General features: G+C 47.6%; 7 protein-coding genes across 7 annotated transcripts; 4 read left to right on the top strand and 3 right to left on the bottom strand.

Annotated features, from left to right (window-relative positions):
- Window positions 1-242: 242 nt before the first annotated feature.
- EDB82DRAFT_91127 (uncharacterized protein) lies at window positions 243-958 on the bottom strand. Its single transcript, XM_065610073.1, has 2 exons — window positions 855-958; window positions 243-803 (listed from the first exon to the last, which is right to left on the bottom strand). Exon 2 carries the CDS (start codon window positions 691-693, stop codon window positions 361-363), a length of 333 nt encoding a protein of 110 aa, XP_065465849.1. The 5' UTR covers window positions 694-803; window positions 855-958; the 3' UTR covers window positions 243-360.
- A 7,939-nt stretch (window positions 959-8,897) lies between these two features.
- EDB82DRAFT_552200 (uncharacterized protein) lies at window positions 8,898-9,974 on the bottom strand (the record flags this gene model as incomplete). Its single annotated transcript, XM_065609584.1, has 4 exons — window positions 8,898-9,152; window positions 9,206-9,276; window positions 9,334-9,553; window positions 9,916-9,974. The coding sequence occupies 4 exons, from the start codon at window positions 9,972-9,974 to the stop codon at window positions 9,032-9,034; spliced, it is 471 nt and encodes a 156-aa protein (XP_065465848.1). The 3' UTR covers window positions 8,898-9,031.
- Window positions 9,975-10,083: 109 nt separating this feature from the next.
- EDB82DRAFT_90997 (uncharacterized protein) lies at window positions 10,084-11,676 on the top strand. The gene is made up of 4 exons (XM_025726667.2): window positions 10,084-10,336; window positions 10,401-10,414; window positions 10,471-10,662; window positions 10,721-11,676. The coding sequence occupies exons 1-4, from the start codon at window positions 10,317-10,319 to the stop codon at window positions 11,545-11,547; spliced, it is 1,053 nt and encodes a 350-aa protein (XP_025588358.2). The 5' UTR covers window positions 10,084-10,316; the 3' UTR covers window positions 11,548-11,676.
- Window positions 11,677-12,595: 919 nt separating this feature from the next.
- Window positions 12,596-15,178, top strand: EDB82DRAFT_90931 (heat shock protein 70 family). The gene is made up of 5 exons (XM_025726678.2): window positions 12,596-12,837; window positions 13,061-13,238; window positions 13,298-13,463; window positions 13,547-13,845; window positions 13,906-15,178. The coding sequence occupies exons 1-5, from the start codon at window positions 12,795-12,797 to the stop codon at window positions 15,062-15,064; spliced, it is 1,845 nt and encodes a 614-aa protein (XP_025588359.1). The 5' UTR covers window positions 12,596-12,794; the 3' UTR covers window positions 15,065-15,178.
- Window positions 15,179-17,945: 2,767 nt separating this feature from the next.
- On the top strand, window positions 17,946-19,067 carry EDB82DRAFT_552196 (uncharacterized protein; the record flags this gene model as incomplete). Its single annotated transcript, XM_065609583.1, has 2 exons — window positions 17,946-18,485; window positions 18,554-19,067. The coding sequence occupies 2 exons, from the start codon at window positions 17,946-17,948 to the stop codon at window positions 18,833-18,835; spliced, it is 822 nt and encodes a 273-aa protein (XP_065465847.1). The 3' UTR covers window positions 18,836-19,067.
- Window positions 19,068-19,658: 591 nt separating this feature from the next.
- Window positions 19,659-22,455, top strand: EDB82DRAFT_572493 (uncharacterized protein; the record flags this gene model as incomplete). Its single annotated transcript, XM_025726722.2, has 4 exons — window positions 19,659-19,724; window positions 19,794-20,546; window positions 20,694-21,759; window positions 21,806-22,455. The coding sequence occupies 4 exons, from the start codon at window positions 19,659-19,661 to the stop codon at window positions 22,348-22,350; spliced, it is 2,430 nt and encodes an 809-aa protein (XP_025588363.2). The 3' UTR covers window positions 22,351-22,455.
- Window positions 22,456-22,991: 536 nt separating this feature from the next.
- EDB82DRAFT_572492 (uncharacterized protein) lies at window positions 22,992-23,545 on the bottom strand. The gene is made up of 2 exons (XM_025726733.2): window positions 23,233-23,545; window positions 22,992-23,183 (listed from the first exon to the last, which is right to left on the bottom strand). Exons 1-2 carry the CDS (start codon window positions 23,460-23,462, stop codon window positions 23,024-23,026), a joined length of 390 nt encoding a protein of 129 aa, XP_025588364.2. The 5' UTR covers window positions 23,463-23,545; the 3' UTR covers window positions 22,992-23,023.
- Window positions 23,546-23,833: the final 288 nt, after the last annotated feature.

The raw sequence follows: 23,833 nt of genomic DNA, 5'->3' as shown, positions 1-23,833 counted from the left end.
CAGATATGAATTATCATATGATCAAACCAAGCTTGGACAGATGTGATATTGGGTTTGGTATTGTTGTATGATGCGGCCAGTTGTCGTCTTGTGTAACCGATGGCTGCGTCGTGGGCACTGCTCATCCCAGTTTCCTTCGCGTCTATACTCTTCCGCCTTGTTTGTTTTCAAGAGACTCTCCTGCAACCCTTTGACGCCATGTCGTATTTAGGTTGCGACCAGGGCTGAGCAATACGCGTCGGCTAGCCAATAAGAACAACTCCTAAGCGCCGCCGTTACAACAGCCAGTCGCTAAACCCTACGAACCCTGTGTATGTCCCAGCAACTCGGTGCTTGAATCCCATTTTCTAAGTTTTCTAATTAATGCCATTTGTCGATTATAGACGCGCATTTGCGCGCTTTCGACTCTTCTTCCATTCCAAGAGTAAATCTGGTGGGCTTGCCGCGGCAACATGTCTCAGCCCAAAAGCAAGGCTTTACGGAAATTCGAACCAGGAGAACCTGGCTTCTCTCTAATAGGAGATACCTGCTTTCCGGTGGGCCGTGCCGTTCTCGATAATGGTCAAAGCTGCCATGATTGTTCGGTTCGGTGAACTTGATGGTGTGGGTGTAAGTGAGCATCAAGGACTGCACTGTCATCACTCTGATCACCAACAAGAGCTTGGGTTTGCGTCTGCTAGTTCGGGAATCCATATTTCTTCCGGGCAAATACAAGTTTCCTGCATATAACCATGTTGATACCGACTGATATCTTCTGATGAGCAAGGCCCCAGTTGCGCCAATATCAAGGCGAGTTTGTATAACTGTATGCACGTCGGCAAATGTGTCTTTTCCGTATAAGGTAGGGAACCAACATCAATACAAGGGTTAGGTGTGATGAACATATAACGATTAGTATAAGTGAAGTTAGTGTTGTCTGTGCCGTCGCGTAACTCGATATCAGTCGAGGGGCGAGAAATTAGGAATTACCGAAACTGTACTACTCTCTTCTGTGTCCGTCCATCTCGATTGAGCCTTGAGCCTTCCAGTGTGACTCAGGGTTAGTTCTTGGGACCACTTTCTATGCAACTTGTTGGGTTGTCGTCCGATGATGGGAGATTTGTTGGACGATCTCAATTAAGTTTGCAACTCGTATTACACTCACCCGTAGGAGGTCCAAGTTGGAAGGTGTAATGCAGGCAGAATGCAATATCAATCACTTGACTGATACGCCATGTGCCAGGGTATTTCACCTGGGTCTGGAAAAGGGATGGACGCAGATGCATGGCAATGGCTACGTGCCGTCACTCCAAAGTCAGGCCGCGGCCGACCGAAAGTATAGTATGTACATATGACTATAGAACTTTCTCATCGAGTTCTAATAGACTTGGGGGCTGTGGCAAGAGTTGGGTCGTATGAAAGGCTGCATGAGGCTTTCCGACGGGAAGATCCTAGGGTCGTGGGTAGAAGCCAGACCAACACTTGCGGCTAAGGCTTCAAGGGGGCACCCAACACTGAGAAGTAGGCGGTCAGACTCGCGAAAGGGACCACAGCTGTAGTCTTTAGGAAATGTCCGGAACAAGACTTGCCAAGGGTTAGGGAGAGTGTGACGATGAAAGTTCATTGCATGTTGATCTAGTGGTTTGTCCACATGATGCTGGACTCCGGGAGCTCATCCGGCAAGCAAAGTACCAAGGAGACTCGCAAGGTTCAAGAGGTATTTGCCGCAGAAAAGCAACCCAACGCAGCCCAAAAAGGCTCAGTTCGTCGAGTATAACAATGAACAAGGGGTGTAGACGCAGACGCAGAACTAGGCGCAGACGCAGACGCAGAAGCGAAAGGAGTTGTAGGCGCAGTAGCAGCGGAGTTTGTCTCGTACAAAGTGGATCAGCCGAGGATTAAGGTACCAACAACCGCGTCGGAGAAGCCAAAATGTCAAGTTGTTGTTGGACTATTGCTGTAGTGGGTTGATGATTGAGGCGCGTTGCCTTGGATTGATGGATGTGAAGACAAGTCAGGTACAGCCGCGCGCCATCACACCCAACCTGAGCTGCAGGAAACAGCAGGGGTCATGGTGACCCACCTAGAATGCGAAACAGGGGCATCATTGTCATTAACACTGTGATCAACGTGGGGTGTCAGGCTGACTGTACAGTGTGAATCTCAGCAAAGTTTCACATGCAGCAACAACCTCCAAGCGCCTCTTGACAGGGGTCGTACCTGCCATGGCTGAGCCTGGCCCAATCACAGTAAACCACTTCTTTGTAGTAGGAAAGAACTGATCGTTGAAGGAAGCCATCGGACCTGCTTTAGCAGGAACGACGGGAAGGATTGGATAAGCCAGCCACTGCAAAGTAGGTACCGTGGAAAGGTGTTGGGCAACTGCAAGGTACACGACTTTTCCTCTGATCGAATCAGCCTACAACGGCAGTTACGTTTTTTCCACTTGGCCAACAGCTTTTATCAAGTCGTCTTTATCGTGTCCTCTCATGTCGATATTGTCCCGTCTCGGCATCCATCATACCTAGGTAGCTTGACGCAAAGTCGAGTCACACACCCCACAGCTTTTCAATGAAGATCCCAAGACCCAGAATGGATAAACAAGCATACAAACTAGACTATTGCCTGGATATGGCATGATATGGCACAGCACAGCATGGAGCAGAACGGTATAGTGCAACGCAGAGAGTACAAACCCGTCACACTTGTCAATATTGAGAACGGTATGGCTGAGCACAAACATGTGTGTGACAAACCTCGGCCTTCGTGCATTGAGCCATGCAGCAGCGCGGAATTGTATGAAGCTATCCCGACTACATATCATTCGTTTCCACATATACCATCTAATAGTTGAGAGCAAGGTGCAAATAATGCCATATGTGGGGTAAAGGACAAAGAAACCTGGACCAGAATCAAGAATCATGCCTGTTTATATGGAGTCGGTATGAGTACAACACTAGGGGATATGCGGTTGGCTGCGCGGCTTTGCGCTTCACTCGACGATCGCCACAGACATTGCTAGTATCAGGAACAGCAGATACACGCTCCTACTAGTATTCACGGTCTTGTTGGCTTGTCGCGAGTATCATCATAGTGTGCTTTCAGCGGCCCGCGCGCATGAGCTGGCCCGCCTACCCGCATGGGAACCCTCCGAACGCCGTCTCAATGAAGTAAATGATACAAGAGAGCAGCCGCGTTAGTTTCACCCGAAGTATCAATCTCGGCAGTATGGATTTTACTACACGCGCGAATTTCAGCTCACATGAGTCCCTATCATTGCAACACTACACGATCAATCCCTTGATGGTGTTGAGAGTTGACCAAAGCCGAGAGGATGACGCCAATTCTGCACGCTTTCTTTGTTCGCACTCGAACAGGGATGGTCCCTTATCCTTGAGCTCTTTTAACCCCAGAACGACCTTACATTCTGTGGACTATCTAATCTACAAGGGGATTAACCGTCTTCCTCGCGGATCATGTGCAACACCCGCTGGCTCCACAAGGCGTCTAACGCCTCCAACGCCTCTCGCGTCTTAGCTTAGCCAAGGGACAAGGGATAATGACAGAAACCCTACTACGTACCAACAAACACCTTAAGGAAGAAAATTTTCCTCAAGACGTGCCGTGGAACAAGCTCGGAGGTGACCGCTTCGGGGTGCAAGAGAAACCCGTGAGGAATAACTGTCCCTACACCAGAACCATGCGGGCTTTCACCACCTATTCAATGAGCCTAAAGTAGGACCTCTTGTCATATATTGCCATATAACTTTACTGGAGTATTTCTATTAGCATATGCGGACCCTTTTTGTACTAGATTAGGACAAGTATCATGTCTCCTTATGATGGCCCTAGCAGGGCATGGAGATCTGAGGGCCCGCTCCCATCAATCAGTAGGGCAAGTTCTGTGGCGTCATGACACAAACCATACAGCACATGCCGTTATTGTCTGTTGAATTAACTGGGCGGAATTCTACAGCGGGAGAAGCATCGAAAAGATGGTGGGCAGGGAAACACACTTGTCAAGTCCATGTGGCAGCTACAAAAAAGGAGAAGTTCGGCAAATTCCTCGCAGCTGCTTACTGGGGAGGATCAGCCGTTGGACCTATGACTGCTGCGGTGGGACTTGGAGCGAGTTTTGGCGTTCATGATGTCCAGTCCGCGTACTAGCAAGGGAGCTTAAGATCTTTGCCGCATGGTTTCGATTGCGGCTACAGGCATGCTCTCAATATCAGCTACTGGGGACCCACGCCTTGACCACCAAGGTGATAAACAACGGCCCAGCATCGAGTTCAAAGTACGATGTACATTTTAGACCAATATCACATAACAGCTACTCCTAGCTGCCATATGATGCAGCCATTACGCTCATGAACAGCAGTCAGTCTTCAGCAAAATAGGCTGATAAGCAACAGTCACATAAAGGAATCGAAGCAGCTGGCCTGTTTGGATGCGGCCACAACGTTGAGTACAAATTGAAAGACGCATGATGGTGGTCACCCCTCAATACAAAGAGCACATTCGTGAAGTGTGGGTGCACGATGCCCCATCATACAAGTGCCCCATTGAACCGAGCAAGGCTCACACACCTCGGGCTGCAAGATAAAAATTTTATGAGGAGAGACATTCTTATTTCGTCGCTTGAGGCAAAGTATCTCAAGAGAGCTTGCATCAATATGCCCGATTGGCCCCCATAGTGTAGTAAAAGATCCTTGATCTCAAAGGCCAGGATAACCCTCCAGACACACTCTTCTTTAACAGTCACACCGGGAGAGAGATCAGAGTCAGAAAATACTGCTAAACCTCGAGCGAGCACACTCCAATGTGGTTGGTCTTGTTCAAAGCCCCTTTGTGGACTGATGTACCTTGACGTAAGTCGACCCTTGGACTAGCCCGCCAACAGAGCGTGGTGTTGCGGCACACAAACTACTACCTGATTTGGGACCCGGAAGTAATATTTCACTTGAACAAGTTGATTGTCTCATTTTCCAGAAATCCCTTCGTCTGGTTTTTGCAGTTTGTTTGCGGGGACCCGACCTGAGAGCAAGGGCCGAGAAGAAAGAGGAGTGAGTGCCTAACAGCACCAACCCACACCCCCCTCATCCAAGCCTCACCCCCTGGCCGGCCCAGGACCAACTGACTAGGTAGTCAACCAACCATTTTACCTATCTAAGCAACCAGCTCCTGGTCTTCAACACCGAGCAAGTGCGAACGGGACCAACAATCGATTTTCCTTGCTATCATTGTGAGGGTTATTTCGACTTTGACATTGTGGGATCTCCAAGACACCTGTGCACATCACATAGTGTCATGGACAGCAAACTGCCTTGCTCTATCATACTCGTTTCCAAATCTTCGGGACAGTTTCACCAGCTATATAAAGGCCAAGGACATCTGGCTTTGTTTCAATCATCACAGCTCAGACTCAGACTCAACAGCACTGTCATCTACACAAAAATCTCAGATTCCCTACACTCAAGCCTCTCAGCTCCAACTTGAACATTTTCTTGGTGTCGAACCTGAAATAGTTTACCACAGCAGCCAGCCTATTTTACCCATAAGATACACAAAGCCACACCCGTCGGCACTTGTGCAACCAAACCCCTTTACAAACTTTTCGGATCACGGCTGTGGACTATCTAACGTTTACTGAGAGTAACTTTGGTTGTCAACCAAGACTATCCTCGCACAAAACGCAAAAGGTCTATATATATATCGAAGCACCGAAGCAATCTTCGCTTCAGTCTCAGCTCACCGCATCTTACTTTTACAACAGCACCAAACTTTCAGCAAACATGTGCCAGTGGAAGATTACCGAGACATGGACCTGCGGCTGTAGGAGTGTTGAATATATTCAGCAGCCCGGTACTACTTGCCGATGCACTTCTAAAATCACCGACCAGGGCACGCGGCCCTGGGACGGATATTGCAAACGCCCCGAGTGCCCCAAGGCCTCCTAATAGGTTGGTATTTGAGTTCCCCTTTTGCAGCGAGCCTCTAAGTACCAGTTAGCTAATTTGTGTCTATTGGCAGCGATCCACGCTACCTCGAAGGAGGGGGGAGACATTATGAGCGGGCAAATCGAGAACGGGTAGAAGCTTGTCGTTGATGGGGTTTCCTATTTCTTTCTGAACTCACATTTGCTTGTATCCCTAGATGGATCGTTGTATCCCTGGAGTTGTTTGGCAACAAACTTGAACTCCCAGAACAGCACAGACGAGAGGATGATACAGTCAGTCATTTCCGAGTTTCTCAGGTGGAGGAGAGTTTCTGGATTATTATTATTTATGTTTCTTCTACATTCATCTATCTACTCTCATTGATAGTTTAAATTGCATTTTACTTTATCTTATATTATCGTATCCCTTGAGTCAATTGTTCATACCTGAAGCTTGCTCGAGATATCTAGAGGTGTCTTTGTTGAATAAGCATTGCAAGGAGTGTGATAGTGAGGGGTGTGTATAGTAATAGACAGGGATCCCATGTTGTTGTGGATAGGCGAGATTTCAAGGACTGGGGTCGTCTCGCTTACTCTGTTAACCTTTTTTTTTTTTACTTGGTGGACAAATGATGGCCTCTGAGTGTTTTTCTTGTTGTCATCATCACTATTTTGCATGTTCCACTGCCCTTCAATGGTTCTGATCTGGGCCTTGATTCGACTCAATCTTTGGCTTGAAGTTGGATTAAGTTGAGTTAGATAGCCCCACTCAACCTTGTGGCCCTATCTGCGACCGCCTACGCCACGCTACGCCACGACGGTTCAGAACCGTCATGGCCATAAGGATGGCCCTATCGAAAGCCACAACCAACACATCGACGCAACAAAGCGGGAAATGTTTCATCTACTTTGTTCTTACAGCCTCACTGCGGAGGAAGAATGAGAAGAGAACGCCTCGTGAGCGTTTGAGAATAACTATGACAGTTAGACAAGATATCACAGCCTCAACAGGAGCCATAATAAATGTTCCGTGTAAGTCAAGTTTGTACCTATGCAGCTGATGCCAACGCCATATGTTGCACTGCGCTATGCTCAGGTCTTGCATCAGAGACCTAGTACTGGAACAGCTCCAATGGGAAACGTTCCTTTTTTGTTTCTTTCGTTGCTGAACTATCGAAGGAAGGAAAAGAAAGACACAAGACTCGGCAAGACAAGACAAGGCAGAGTTGAAGCTGAAGCTGAACCTAGCTGGATCTCGACAAGCCTGTCATGTCGTTAAGATTAAGCGCCCAATATGGCACGTACCCTCTTTGTCTAAGTTAGTGCCGATTTACTAGCTCAGACCGAGTCATCCATTCATCGAGTCGGTGTGAGTTGAAATACTAACTATTTCCGTTGTTTTCCTTTCTGTCTCTCATGATGATGGCGTCTTCCTTTTCTTTTCTTTTCTTTTCTCGTAACTGAGGCTGGCTGGTCTACCCCTGACCCTGAGCCCTGTTGCTGTTGCTGTTGCTGTTGGTGGAGTTGCAAAACAAGTGGGTGGCAGATTTGCGTGCAGGCGTCACACGTCATGTGACCCTGTTGCTGCTGTTACTAGGATGGGCCTCAAAATTGTCAATAGTTTAAGTTGACTTACATTTACTCGACTTGCCTAAAACAAGTTAACCTAAACTTGGCTAACTACTACCTAGTGATGGGTTATTCACCCAACCCTTTTTTTTCTTTAATTAAATTACATACACTGAGACCGTTGAGAAGGGAAATGAAATGTCATATTTCCGGCAGCGATCTGATAATACTAACCTATTTTGACAAAGTAAAGTATGTGTCTGTGTAAGTCAAAGACAGGCAAAAGGTATGCATCTCCAAACTCGAATTGATCAATCGCTCAACTGCCAATCAAAAACATGTTATTATCCTTTCCATGCTGCTATTCTTGACCGTTGTACCCGTCAGTTGAACGTGGTACGAATAACAGTCCCGTCAACTTTGTCTATCCCGAATCCGTCGTGACATGGTAACACCCGCACGACTCTGAAAAAGTCTCCGGCCCGTATATACAGTACAACTCACCTCATGTTGGTATCCAGTGTGACATTTCACATTTTGGCATATCGCTTGGATTAATTGCCGTTGGCTTGTCCTTCCGCTCCCATCCGGCCCGTACGTGACGTGTCGTGTCATATCGGCCTGTGGCATGATGAGCATCTTCTTTTGTAAATATCTCCGCCTTGACAGTAATTTTTGTAAAATATGTTTTTCTGGGCTGGGAGATACGTAGATGTAAACCTATTCCCTGTTTGGGGTGGAACGATATTCACTTGTGAGACGAACTACATGGCACTTGATATTGTATGGCATAACAAGCGAGCACTCTTGAAAAGGAGAAGACAGTAAATAGTACAAGGCTGTTACAGGTTGGAAAGATATGTCAAGTCATCGCTCAGACTTTCTCTCATTTTATATGAACCCTAATGGCGTTGATCTTCATATCGCTTTGCGTTCTGAGGACATCGTGCCGATCGTCTTGTCCGAAGCAATGCTGTTTAATTCCAGCTAGTTCTAGCAGGAAACGCTTATCAAGCTTCTACATAGTAGCCTATTAAGTTAACCAAGTCGTCCTAAGAGCGCCTCGGACATTTTACTTGATGCCCAAAACTTCCTGTGAGTCAAACACCTAACTTCAGAGGTGGTCATCAGATAAGTTTGCATAATGGCGCCTATATTAAAGTAGAATCACGAAGTGAATTAATCGAGCGTATGCTATCTCACCATTTTGTAGGGGAAGTTTTTATCTTTCAAAAAGTGAATCGCACCAGACTTGATTGATGTATGGAGTGAGGGCATATACTCATTCATTGTTTATTATTAGCATGCTTGGTTCCTGATCAAAGCAACCCAGTCCAGAGGCGACATGCTATCTTTAACGGAAGTAGTACGATTTAATGCCTATTTCATCTCCTTCAACGCAAATCTTCCCTTGGAAATGTGAATTTGAGCCGATCTAGAGCCAATAGACTTGCGAGCACCGAACCCTCATACCATGTCATATCCATGCATTGGCGCCTCCAAACCATCATCCCTTATAAGGCGCAGCCCATTTTTCCATCACCACGCTTACTTCTTTCCAGAGCCGGATGAGTAAGAGTTACCGCTGGGCGCCGTGTAGGTTGAGCCACCCTGTCCATTGTTGTGGTAGGTGCTCCCGTTGGGGTTGGAGTAATAGTAAGAGCCATCCCTTAGAACTATTAGCGACCTATAATCTCTGAATCATCACTCAATCTGGCTTACGTGTTGGAGTAGTGGTAGGAGTTTGAGTTGGAGACGCTGGAACCGTAGTCACGGGAGCGGTAGTGGTTTCCCTGGGTTCATGTGAGTACCATGTGAGACGAAGCTGGGAACCCAAAGTCAAAACATACCTGACTGTTGGTGCCGGAGCTTTTGATATCGTAGTTCTCAGGCACGTTGGCGGTGTAATGAGATGATTGGCGATGTATTGAGATGAAGATGGAGAGAATTAGTTCAGAACAACTCGGGGGAAGAGAGAGTTTATAAAGTCGGTGGGAAGCCTTGATTTCCAGAGAAGTATCATACAGGAACCCACTGCAGCTTCCTGCTTGTTCGTTGTTTGTGATGATTCTATTGATGATTCTATTGATTGTATTTGCTTTGTTCAGATGTTTGACCTCGACTAGCTTGGAAATTGCAGGGGAGGTTATCGTGTACCCCGCTTAGTGGTTGTAACGCAGGTCAAGCTAGAGTTGCAACATGAGCTGTCTCGTTCGATAGATTGTAAGTGGTTCAAACTCTATAGAAACATGATAAGCTTGCTTGGTTGTTTTGATACTGTAACCTACATTAGCAGTGGATGGATACGTGAGGCATAGGGTAAGCATGTGACAAGGGGATACTTGACTGGGCAAATAAGTTTCCATAATCTACCCTGACCTATCAAACCAAACATTCAGTGGAAAATTGAATGGTTTAAGGCATTCCGTTACCTGAGGAAGAAATGATCTCGTAAAGCTGGGATAGATTTATACACATAGTTGATGTTCATCTTGTACCCAACTTATTGGCCAGAGTCATCATCGAGACAGGAACTATGAGGTCAGCTTATTTTTCTCGTCACAATTTGTGTTCGTTCCTCTATGTGTGTCAGGAATTTCCGTCGACTGCAATGTCTTTTCCCAATCTAATGTGATTGGGTGGAAACACATCGGCCATATATCCGTTTCCTTGCTTAGAAACACCAAACTCCGGACGAGAAGAGTGGTTGTTTGAGAAAAAAAATGTTTATAAAAAGGCTTCCTCCAAGTGCTGTCAAACAGCTTTCACAAGCTCACTGAAATTCCAAGACCTGTTACTCCAATCAAGAACCAATCCACACTTACGCTTTGCTATGGCGCCTAAAATCTTCCTGTAAGTGAAACTCACACAGCACATCGACTTCTTATGTTTGCGATAGAAGCTTATTTAATTATAGTACTGGAGCCACAGGTAAGAATGCACCAACCACAGGAATTGATTGTGCTCAATCTGACATTTATTGACAGGCTACGTTGGTGGCACTACCTTCTCCATGCTGCATGAGACTTATCCTGAGTACGATTATACACTCTACGTTCGCAATCAAGATCGTGCCAAAATTATTGCCGAAAAGTTTCCCGACGCCAAGTTCGTTTACGGTGATCTTGACAGCGTTGATGTGATTGAGAAGGCAGCCTCTGAAGCTGATGTTGTCGTCCGTACGTATAAGAGTCCATCCAACTGAGTACTGAGTATGATAGCTTACATTAATTACAGACACGGCTGACTCTGCGGATGCACCTGAAGCTGCCAAAGCCATCACAAAAGGCCTCGCTTCTACCCACACAGCTGAGCGCCCAGGATATTATGTTCATCTCTCAGGTGCAGGTCTCCTCACCTGGTATGATATCAAGCACAATCGCTACGGAGAACCACCTCTTCCCGAGCAAAGTTACAACGACATTAAGGACATAGATCGCATACTGAATATGCCTGATGAAGCAATTCACAAAGATGTTGAAAACATCATCCAGAGCATCGACTCAGATGTCGTCAAGTATCTCATGGTGTCCCCTCCCGTAATCTACGGACCAGGCAGAGGCTTGGTCCACAAGCAGAGCTTTGCGATTACTGAGATAGTTAGGGCAAGTGTCGACCTCGGCTTCACCCCGATCATCGGGGCTGGTAAAGCAAAATGGGACAACATCCATGTTGAGGACCTCGCAGAGATCTTTGTAAAAGCCGTGGAAGCATCACAGAGCCCCTCCAAAAAAGAAGATGACTCGGAAATCTGGGGTAAAAAGGGCTACTACTTTGTTACTACAGGAGAGCACCAGTGGGATGACCTTGCGCTGTGGATCGCAGAGGAAGTGCATCGTCAGGGATTTATCCCCGAGCCCAAGACCAAGTCCATCTCGATGGAGGATATGATTAACGCAGGATATAAGGCGGCTATTGCATGGGGGACTAATTCTAAGAGTGAGGCCGAGAGGGGAAGAAAGTATCTGGGGTGGGAGTCGAAAGCGCCGTCACTGAAGGCAACGATTGCCAACGCAGTGGCTGCTGAGACTGCGACTCTTGGGTTGAAGCCCAAGTATAAGTGAGGGTGACGAAGTGGATCGTGATAGTAGTTTGTGAACAGACCAATTATAAGCTTGTTATATCAACCTATCAAACTGGGGCCATCAACTGATATCTGGTAGTGTCTAATCTATCGGCTGGGTTTGATGGCCGAGGTCTGACAGCACTCTCCAACATAACATCAGTTGTCAGTGAAATCGAAAAGTCAACGGAAACGGGCCAGCCGTAGGGTAGAATCCACGAATAATTATCTACGAGTTTCTAGAGGCTATCAAGAGCTGTCATTCGTCAGACAGCGAGTCAGAAACTCGTCTGTCATGGACATGATGGTTGCAAACGAGTAAGTAGTTAGTTATAGCATCACTATCGGACAAAAATCTGCACGTTAGACAAGTGGTTCCGAAAGCGGCAAATGCTGTTATCGGGATTGCCGTCAGAGATTGGGTACGTGGAGAATTGCAGCTACGACGTAGACTGGTATTCTTTGCTTTAGGGTAGAAAAATAACCAGTCTAACAGTCAGGCCTAAGAAGCATAAAGTGATTTACTAATTTAGTCTCTTATGCTTCTAGCGGCCAGCCTTTCTGATACCCTGAGTGAAGGTTGGGCCGGACTGCAACTGCGACAGACGTACATGTCTTCCTCAGGCATGCAGGCTTCGGAACAAATTTTACTTCTAGAGGCTGCTAAATCCTTGCCACTTGTGCAGGTGCTGGGCAATGATTTGCTGAGGCGATAGAAGAAAATCTCTTTTTTCCATCTTGAGCTCACAGTGTGTACATTGCGTTTTGCCCACACAAAATCATGATGTATCAGTAAATGATGTCCACTAACATAGAGAGAGAAACATGGACTGTTGTGTGTATTAACCATTGATCAATGATAGTCTATACCCGTAGCAACCACGTCTCCAGCCTAAAATTGCCTCGTCCCATTTTAAAGCACCTCATTTGAAAGCGCGATAATAATTTGATTGCCCAGTGCCCAGCTACCATCTAAGAAAATGTCAATCGAAAAAAAAAATCAGATGGAGCATGAAAAAAACTCAGGCGAGAAACTTTACCTCTATAGGTTTAGTGGAGGGGATCCCTACCGACCACTGCCCCGCCCCGCAGAAAAAGTTCACAGGTCCCTCCAAAATTTATTATTCTTTTAACGCCCGCTCAAAATCGATGTGGGAGAATTTCCTTTCTTGAAACCCCACGTTCTTCCTTCTCTCCTCTTCATCTCTCTCTTCCCTTTTCCACCACAAACCTTTCAGACAAGACAAAATGGCGGACGAAGTTTACGACGGTGCTATCGGCATTGATCTGGGTAAGTCATTACTCTCGACATCATTATCACCTTGATATTGGTTGTCGTCGCCTTTTTGAGATATTTCGCCCTGTGCGCCGTCAGGCGTTTACTTGCTTTCTGACGTTCTCAAAACGAAAACACCAAGAGGCAATACAGTCATCTCAAAGAAGCAACGCAGCCATTTATTCATCAACCGCATTCACGCAACTGAAACAACCCCGCTAACATCACCCTCCCTCAGGTACTACCTACTCCTGCGTTGCTACCTACGAGGGTACCAATGTCGAGATCATCGCCAACGAGCAGGGTTCTTTCACCACCCCTTCTTTCGTTTCCTTCACTGAGAAGGAGCGTCTGATCGGTGAGGCCGCCAAGAACAATGCTGCCATGAACCCCCGCAACACTGTCTTCGATGCCAAGTGAGTTTTGCTCTCTTCCCGACTCTTTACAAGCAGTTTCTGACTGAGATTTCCAATAGGCGTCTGATTGGTCGTCGTTTCGATGACCCTACCGTCAAGAAGGATATCGAGTCTTGGCCCTTCAAGATTGTCGATGACAACGGCAGCCCCAAGATCGAGGTCGAGTACCTCGGTGAGAACAAGCAGTTCTCTGCCCAAGAGATCTCCTCCATGGTCCTTACCAAGGTATGCACACAATTTTATTTTTGGCGAGCGGACTTTCCCGCCCCGCCCCCGCACTAGCGACTATTATTAACTCCTCCAAACAGATGAAGGAGATTGCCGAGACCAAGCTCGGCAAGAAGGTCGAGAAGGCAGTCATCACCGTTCCTGCCTACTTCAACGATAACCAGCGCCAAGCCACCAAGGACGCCGGTTCCATCGCCGGCCTCAACGTCCTCCGTATCATCAACGAGCCTACCGCCGCCGCCATTGCCTACGGTCTTGGTGCCGGTAAGTCTGAGAAGGAGCGTAACGTTCTTATCTACGATCTCGGTGGTGGTACTTTCGATGTCTCCCTCCTCAACATCCAGGGTGGTGTCTTCACTGTCAAGGCTACTGCCGGAGAGTAAGTCAACATAATCCACAGACCCCAGAGAAGCATATCATGCTAATTATATCACTTCAGCACTCATCTTGGCGGCCAAGACTTCGACACCAACCTCCTCGATCACTGCAAGAAGGAGTTCGGTCGCAAGACCAAGAAGGACCTCTCTGGCGATGCCCGTGCCCTCCGACGTCTCCGAACCGCCTGTGAGCGTGCCAAGCGTACTCTTTCCAGCGGTGCTCAGGCCACCATTGAGATTGACTCTCTCTTCGACGGTGAGGACTTCACTATGTCCATCACCCGTGCCCGTTTCGAGGACTTGAACGCCAAGGCTTTCTCTGGCACCATCGAGCCCGTTGCCCAGGTCCTCAAGGACGCCGCTATCGAGAAGAAGGCCGTCGACGAGATTGTCCTCGTCGGTGGTTCTACCCGTATCCCCAAGATCCAGAAGCTTCTGTCCGAGTTCTTCGATGGCAAGAAGCTCGAGAAGAGCATCAACCCCGATGAGGCTGTTGCTTACGGTGCCGCCGTCCAGGCCGGTATCCTCTCCGGAAAGGCCACCTCCGCTGAGACCGCCGACCTCCTCCTCCTCGATGTCGTTCCTCTGTCTCTCGGTGTCGCCATGGAGGGTAACATCTTCGCCTCCGTTGTTCCCCGTGGTACCACCTGCCCCACCCTCAAGAAGCGAACCTTCACCACTGTTGCCGACAACCAGCAGACCGTTCAGTTCCCCGTCTACCAGGGTGAGCGAACCAACTGTGAGGACAACACCAGCTTGGGTGAATTCACTCTTGCTCCTATCCCCCCCATGCGCGCCGGTGAGGCCGTCCTCGAGTGTGTCTTCGAGGTCGATGTCAACGGTATCCTCAAGGTCACTGCTACCGAGAAGACCTCCGGCCGCAGCGCCAACATCACCATCTCCAACTCCGTCGGAAAGCTCACCACCGACGAGATTGAGAAGATGGTCAACGAGGCTGAGCAGTTCAAGAGCAACGATGATGCTTTCCAGAAGAAGTTCGAGGCTAAGCAGCAGCTCGAGTCCTACATTGGCCGTGTTGAGGAGATCGTCTCCGACCCCACTCTGTCCCTCAAGCTTAAGCGTGGCCAGAAGGAGAAGATCGAGAGCACCATCTCTGATGCCATGGCCGCTCTTGAGATCAACGAGAGCACCGCTGAGGACCTTAAGAAGCAGGAGCTTGCCCTCAAGCGTCTTGTTACCAAGGCCATGTCCTCCCGATAAATGCACAACACTGTTTGAGATTGCAGTGGTGTAGATATCCCGGAGTACTGATATTGGAGCTTTGATAACCAAGCACCCTAGACGCCTCGCGAGGGGTGATAGGGTTTACGACCGGCCTGGGTGGAATTTCCCTTTGTCATTAACGGTAATTGGACAGGGGAGATGACCAAGGCATATGAAAAGTTCTGCATGTTTCATGGGTATGCCGCTCCCGGACGTGGGCGGCTATGACTACTAAAATGAGAGCCGATGGAAAACAAAAAGGGTCCAAGATGATTGTAGACTCGTTGGCCAGGGTTTACAAGGGGTGGACAATGGCCTGTGAATTTAAGCATAGATATGGTAGATTGCAGAAAAGGAATGATGCTATTTTACCTATTCAAATTTTGCCCTCCTTTATGATGTTTACCAAAAGAAACTTGTTAACACCTCATCAAGCTAGACAGGAGCTGGCGGATGGTCTGCAGATAGCGCAATAGTTCATTGTCTATTGCGTTTCATTATGTGTTTACTTTAATTGTATCAATATTGCCCCGTTGTGACCTTCACGCTTGGTCACATATAATCTGTATAGTCTTAGTGGCTAGCTGTCTAAATGAAAAGATGTTCCTTCCTTTTCTCAACATACGGCACACCAGCCTTCTTAACTGTCTTCTGTAGAGTACCCAGTAGAGATCCATCCAAGATTCACATGCGCTTAGAGTAAAAAATAATAAATAACCTAAGAGCAGGCCTAATCTTATTAAAAAAGCCTAAGAACAAGTCTGATGTGGCATACAGTAGCTAAATTATTTCATTTCTTAGGAAAATAGTCGAGCCTTTTGTGGTCCAGAAGATCTTGCTCGGTATAAGAATGGCAAGTGCTTATCTAGTAGGTACTAGACGAACACTCACTCGTATTGTCTCTATAATTGGTTAAGTTTTGTCTTAGGAAACCCCTTGTCAAGCTTTCCTCGGTATGTGAAAGACAACACCACCTTAGAACCTGCTTTGCGACACAAGAACCGAGATACCCCTTGGCAAGGCCAATGACTCTTTTCCTGTCCTGGCGCCCACCATGGCTCGCACAAGATGACATATCATCTGCATCATCGTCATCGTTGCCGACCACTTCCTCGTTCTCCTCTGGCAATACTCTCCCATCATCATAGTCCCCATCAGCTGGATCTTCTTGAGTGTCCTCATTGACGCCCAACTCATCATCTTCGTTGTGAGCGTCTGTATCTTCGAGTGGCTGGGCGTTGGGCTGTCGAAAGAACTCGATGATAGTTTGTATATCTCTTTCGGGTTGTCCGAGGGCCTTGATGCACCTGATCTCGATGGTACACCAGTATGCCTCAATTCTTTGAATTGATCTTGCGAAATAACATCAATTGTCGCTACACCAGGTGGTGGATTAGGCAGCGCAGCAGACCCAAAACAGGTGACTGAAGTGGTCAGATGAAGTAAAGAAGCCACGGCCAGGGAGTAGCATTGTCTGGCCTGCGAGGTCGGCAAGTGTGTTGTGTATGGGCGTTCCTGTCAGCATGAGAATGCGACTGTAGTCGAGATGGAAGATAGCTCTGTTGAGCTTCGATGTTGGCTTCTTTGCATCGTGGGACTCATCGAGGATCAACACCGGAATGCTTTCTTGCGTCTGAGTATAATTCAGAATACAGGAGAGACTGCCGACGGTTCACAGGGACGCCTTTTGCCTTTCGGCGCTGTGGTAGCTGGAGAGTCTGCCGGGTGGTTGATCCTGAAGGCCCATACACAGTATCTAAGGCGGATTGCATAAAATAGTTTCTCCAGTCTGCGAATCGTTGTACGACAAAGTTGCCAGAACAAATGACAATGTCATGTTGTAGCAGGAATGATGGGTGGACATATTCGGAGCTTTCAAGTTTAATGAATGACGGGCGACACTCCTAGATAGATGTAGGCTTCCAGCGCCAACTTGTCTGATACTCCCAGGCACACTTCTTAGGCGTTGGCTGGTGAACATAAACGATGCGCCCTGGCGTGGAATCGCCAGTAAATAAGAATATAATAGCTTAGAGATATGAACGCTGATATGAGAAGGGCATAATCAGTATATGTACAGAATTTTGAATATAGAAAGGGATGTGAAGGAGAGAATGAGATGATAAATGAGTAGATGAAGAAGAGACGAAAAGGAGGCGGGAGAGGAGGAGAAGAGAGGAATACATATGACAGAGAAGAGGAGTAGATGCAAAAGAGGAGACAAATAAAAAAGACAAAATGAAAAGAAAATGCAAAGAATTTACTGACTTGACAAACTAACCATTGTTTAATCTGTGAATTATTGCTTGCTCGGTGAATTACTGCCTCGCCCATGTTTAGGCTGCCTGGTTTGTTTCCATTCGATACTTTTTTCTTCTCTTCTCCTTCACTTCACTTCATTTCTCTCCCTCCTGCATGAATTTACTGACCCTCCTATCAACAACCAGCAGCATCTAGCTGCAGATGCCAGTAACATGGCTGGCCTCACAGATATGCCACCAGAGGAATTAATTCTCATCGGAAGCTATTGCGACAAAGAAACAATCAGGTCGATTGTATCAGTATGCATTCAAACAAACATAAAATTAAGTGCCTACCGGTCTAAAGACTTCCGCGCGTGCGCAGATGCAGGCTGGATTGCCTCTTACCTGCAGACACTGCTTGCAACTAAACCTGAGGAGCGCATTACCCATCGGCTAAGTGCTATTGAGTAAGTGACTGCTTCAAGTCAACAAATATATGCTAATTATCTTCTATTAGAAATGCTACAATCCTAGTCAATCCCTCCCTTCCGCCCCAGGGCTCGGAGGAGTCACAAGAGCTCCCTGAACCGCCATAAAATGACCTAGTCGACTCGCTCGGCAGCCTGCTTTGCAAGATGGTTGAACTTCGATATCTGAGGCTAGATATTAAGTGCTTGCCTGCTGAGAGTATGGGAAGGCTTGCAGAACTCATCCACTCTTATCGTCGTGAGTTTATGGCTTCAAAGGGCATGCCACTGCAACATTGTGCACTCTATATCAGCGCATCAGCAGAGGTCACGCTAGCTTTTCTCGCCATCTACAATCCTTCCCAGTTTAAGTCACTTCATTGCGACGCTAAGGAACTAATGCTACCTGAAGAGCGGTCTATAGAGCCAGGAGATACCATATCGAGGCTGTATTCCGACCAATACCGGAACATCATAAAGATGCAGAATCTTGAGCGCCTTTGCATTTGCTTTTCACCAGACGAGCAAGATGAAAAAGACGAACAAGAAGAGTCAATCAGTGGCATGACCACTGAAACGACTTTTAGAGAGATTAGGGAGATCACCTCTAATTTCCCACGGCTGGAGTGGTTGATAATCCACGACAACACAGCCTTTATTCAGGATTACATGGAGGTAGTGGGATTCGGCACAGTATACCATGGACAGGTACGTATTGCTATATGGTTAAGCTATACCAACCTCAAGGGACCTGCCTAGCTAACCTATTATCGCAGCAATTCGACAGAATTTACAATTGCCTACAAAGCCGCACAAACCTTACTCACCTGGCTTTCACTATCCACTCTCATCGCATGTCATTACAACTCAGAATCCATAATCTACTGGACGAGGACGAACCAATAGGAAATCAAACCACGAGACTGTATTTTCAGTTGGCGCGTAGGCTTATAGCGGCCAATCCACAACTGCAACACGTGGTTCTCATGGACGAATGGCCCTACCACTACTCTGCTAGAAAGGATGATCTTGGAGTGATAAGAAGTGATAAGAACTGATAAGAAGGATGGTCGAGATGTTGGCGCATTATCAAGTTTCCCTCGCGGGCTCTGGCCTTAGGGACATACGATACAGTCGCCTTTCAACAGGCGAAATGGCTGCGCAGACATCTTTCATGGTATATGGTGGACGGTTCTATGATGCTGTATTGTAGCATTATGTTAATTTTGGGGATTCTACAATGAGTACAATGTTCTAGATCGATAAATATGTAGAGAAAGATAGAATTGCATTCTAATTACTCTGCTGCTAGCCGCTGTGATGATAACAAACCCTTTGCTCACTGGCGAATACATGGTCCTATAACAGATAACTACTTACTCATATTTCACCTGTTTAAAATCGCTTCTCAGACTTGTCAGTTCCCTGACACTGCCCACCAGCTGCCACCGCCAGCTTCTATCCGGCCGCCAAAACTCGACGCGGGAAACAGCTCAATCACTGCTAAATCAGTTCCAGGCTGATGCTTCAGTCAACTTATTTCTCGGTGGTGTTTGAAGATATCTCACATCTTTACCTGGAGGGAAGCTACCCAAAACCTCCTCACTCCTCCACCTTCTTCAACGCATCGTGATCAACCACGTTACTCTTTACATGCACGCGTCGAAACGCTCAAAAGGAGATAAACAATTGCAAAATATTTAGTCTCCAATGCTTTGATTATTTCCATCTTTTTCTTCTTCGAAATATCGTGTGCACTTGAAATCGCCGTTTTCGCGTTCAAGATTACCTACTTCTCCTCACCTGCCTCATCCTCATCGTCTTTTCTCTCTCTCTCATCATATCTCCAATTATTCGAAGCTTCATTTGTTCTTTCATGACATGCGTCCACGCTCTCATGCACTCACTCCGGTGAACGCTTCAATGATGAAACCTATATCCGAAAATGTAAGTTGTACACTGTCTCTCTTCTCTCCTGTCACAAGATTCCCCCAACATACTAACTTCAATCAATAGTCGCTGCCATACACTGAGAGCGACAATTCGGCCCGAGATGCGCGTCATGGGCGTAACACCACCGCTTCTACTGTTTCCTGTCACTCAAATCATTATGACAAGTCTATGATCGAAGATGGTGTTCAAATGCGCGACTTCTCTTCTCCCACTCCGAGCAAGTCTCGTGGTAAAAGCCTCGATCCAAACAGATTCGTCGCAGAACGTCCCTCTCGTCTCAATGCAAGTGTTTGCACGGGACTCACAGTCTCCAAGACCGACAATTTGTCTGTTGATGATCAAGCCACTTCGGAGTGGGAAACTGTCGCCGGAGACGATGCGCCTGAAACATACCCAGAAGCTTCAACCAAGTCACTGAGACGCCAGAGGAACCTTTTTGGTTACAACCCACAGAAAGAAAACATACAGACCAACCGCAACGTCTGGGCACCACAAACGGAGAGCTTTGAGCTTGTCTCACACTCTGGCCCGTCCGTGCGAGTGCACCCGAGATCTTCTCCTCGTTTGCAATCGTTTCACTCTTCATCCAGTTTCTACAGTGACCTGAGCAAGCAAAGTGAATTAGGCCGTGGCAAAGACGCGAACATCTACGAGAAATCTCCCATCCCTTGCGATCCCGAAGATTTCGCAACGGACAATTGTGCTCAGCAAGAAACCAAGAGCTACTCCCATGCCTCGTCCGATAGCCATGACGACCCTTTCAAGTATGACAGTGAAGTGTACTCGGGATTTCTCCGTCCATCGGCCGAGAGAGAAGTTAGTGATGCGCTGCACAAAGCCGGCCTAGCCGTCTCTTCAAAAGAGACCATCCCGCGATTCCCAGAGGGAAACAGTTCCAATGCTTCACAGAGAGGTGCCCCTGTTGCCTCCTTCTACCATGCTGGTGCTATTCGTTCGGCCTAGAATGTCGATGAAGAGGTTAAAGTTCCGGTTCATCGGGAGGGAGACCAAGACACGCGCCGTGTTCCAGTCCCCGATAGGCGACTGACCGGTGAAATTGCTACTCTCGACAAGAGCAGACCTCATACTGGTACCGAGGGCGATTGGCAGACTGTCACTAGCGAACAAGCTTTCAACTCTATGCAGCAGGAATACCTTGACAGCATCGTAAAAGGAACTGGGAGCAGTCTTGCTGATGTGTCTGATGTGACGGAGCGCGGCCCTCAACTTCGTACATACAGCTCTACAGACAGAATCATCCGTCACCCTTACGGCGACAACCCTTATGATTCGTACCACGTTCGTCGCGACAGAGGAAACAACCTCGCCGTTTCTGTTCCACGCTATGGAGGTGGCCCAGGGACGTTTGCAAGCAACACAGCTCGAAATTTCGTCCAGCCCATGTCCAGATTGCCGGAATCAGCGGCTCGACTCTCCAATATCTTTCGCAGAGATCAAAATGAGCAGACAACTGATGGTCATGGTATCCTCCTCTCCGATCTGGATCCCAAAAGGGCAAGCTACCAGAGCCTCGACTCCGATGCAATTCCAAGCGGCAATGCCGCAGATTCAAACTTGCCCAATGACCAAAAGTTTTTCAGCTGGAATCGAATTCGCGAAACTCTTGGGCGAGAGCCACCCAAGACCCCTCTGACCATTCTCGATCAGCCACTGTATAGACATGGTATACAAGACTCTGACAATTCCCACAAACCGAAGCACATTCCTCACGATGATTTCCTCAAACAGCTTCCATCATTGCCTTTCCCTCTCGTCAGTCTTCCTGAAGCTCAAATGCTGCAGCGGTTCAAAAGACAGAGAGGTGAAGAGGATCACACCGAGAGTGCACGTAACTTCGCTGCCCGTGGAAGGCCAAACACTATCAGCACTGCTGCCTCGCCGGGACTCCCTGTTACTCCCCCTCCTCCCAAGAGAACCTTCTGGGCCATCTCTCACCCGGGCGATATTGCACGGCCTGCACCGACTCATCAGCCCCAGGGACTGCGCCAGAGGTTCCGTCGCCGCGATTGTAAGTGAAGAGTGCCTTGATAGAGCCAATGCTAATTTGGTTACAGCGAGCGAGAGAATTTCCGAGATGCTCGTTTCGTCTTCCGCTATCCTCGACACTCCACCATCCACGAAGCCCAAGTCCAGCACTCATCGGGCGTGGTATCGAGGACTACAGCCGAGCTTTTCAACTCCTCGTACCGGACAGACCCAGCCTCGTGGGTTTTCCTCAAGCACAAGGTCCCGTCAAACCAGCAGATTCCAGCCAGACTTTGAACCTCTCGATGGAAGCCCCTTCACACTGGCCGAGACTCGCCTTATCGAAGAGGCCCGCGAGAACATGTTCTACCACCGTCAGCGAACTGACATGATCGCCGAACGAGGAAAGAGACTTTTCATCTGGATCATGATCCTGACTCTTTTCTTCCCGTTTATCGGCCCTGTCGTTCTCTACGGTAAACTCAACTCGACCATCTCGTGGTACACTCACGGGGAGATCCAGTGCCTCACCCAGGATCAGCGCGGAATCCTCAAGCAGCAACTTGTTGTTGAGGCTGTCTTGTACACTGCTCTCATCATTGCACTTTCCGTCCACTACTCAATCTACAACTAGACTAATCCAACTCTCAGGCGCAAGGCGGTATTTTGAGGTTGATTTTGATGTAGTTTCAGAGAAAGCGGCTGCTGGACAAAGACTTTGCGAGGTGCAGAGAGATATATATTGGGATGGCTGGGCAATGTGACTTGGGCTCCTTACAGTTATGGCTGGCTTTTTGTCTTTCTTTTTGTCTTTTCTTGGTCTCCTCGGGGTGATCTATGCCTTTTCATATTCGTCACAAGCGTCAGGTATGCGCGAGAAAGGCCAAGTGGTCTATCGAGGTGTATATCTTAGTTGATTAATATCAATAGACTTGCTTTGGCTAAGAGCCAGCTAATGCCAGGTTGGGGAACTCCTTGGTGATAGTGCGCACCTTGAGGAAGGGTGCCTTGAGGGCCTTGATAGTGTCGCTTGTGTCCAAACCCATGCCAATGCGAAGGCGCTTCAGTTTGCCTGTCTGTCCACCGCAGTGCGCCGACAGCCATGTGTACTCATCAGGGTGGTAAAATACAGTGTTATTGTCAGAATCGTAGTGTCTATGTAGCCGCGAGACGATAAGATCAATCGATGTGAGCTTCAAGGGATCGCAGCAGTCGAGATAGGCTACTGTAAGATTTGATGGAGCGATGAGGCGGAGGGCGTTGGGAGTCACCGTCCTAGTCAGAAATTCATTGTTGTATTGGCGTAGCTAGAATACAAGCCCTTTGACGGATCCTTGATTTGGGTATACAAGTTCCAGGCTCAGAGATTTGAGGTTAGACATCTTTCTCAGGAGCCATAATAGCCATTGGCCAAGTCCTACATCCTCTTCAGGCCATTTCCAGTCTTCGCAATGTATTTTGGCAGTCCTAGTCCCGACAGTCAGCATGTATTCATTCAACCAAGACAAGGACTCACTTGATGGCTTTGAAATGTGGTAGGAGCCGGGGGCTTCTGTACCGGAGCCCGTGTAGAAAGGAGACAACCTTCTCCGAGATTTCGGCCATGTACAAATGATTGAGGTGAAACCCACTGAACAGGAAGTAAAAGCTCACACAGACAGAAATAAGTGACGTGAGGGTTGCATTGTCGCAATGACTACCGACCTCTTCATACAAGAAGCGCGGCAGATTCTTAAGCGTAGCCATGTTTACGGCATGAGCACATCATCTGCAATGGTGTTGAATGGGGATCAAGAGCTGTTGAGCAGAGTGTATTGAGGGGAAGAAATGTAAAGGGTCAAAGAAAGATGAGAAATGTGGAAGCGTAGAAAGGGGGAGGGCGGGTAATTTATAGTCAAAGAGTGGAGCTACCAGGCGGAAGCTCAAGGTCATGGCAGTGATTTACAGTCAATATTCACGACAGTGATTCATAGTCGATATAATTTCTGAGATGGGATATGATCTAGTTCAGGACGTTTAGTCTAAGCGTTTGCAGGTTGAGACGAGAAGAGGGTTTGAGGGCTCAACCACCATGAAGGAAGTGCTTATTTGTAACTACTAAAGGATTTACAGGAAAC

The sequence above is a fragment of the Fusarium venenatum genome, assembly GCF_020744135.1.
Source record: "Fusarium venenatum strain MPI-CAGE-CH-0201 chromosome Unknown EDB82scaffold_1, whole genome shotgun sequence".
NCBI classification, from domain to species: domain Eukaryota; kingdom Fungi; phylum Ascomycota; class Sordariomycetes; order Hypocreales; family Nectriaceae; genus Fusarium; species Fusarium venenatum.
Note: the sequence above shows the minus strand (reverse complement) of the source record. Positions and strands in the feature narration are given on the sequence as shown.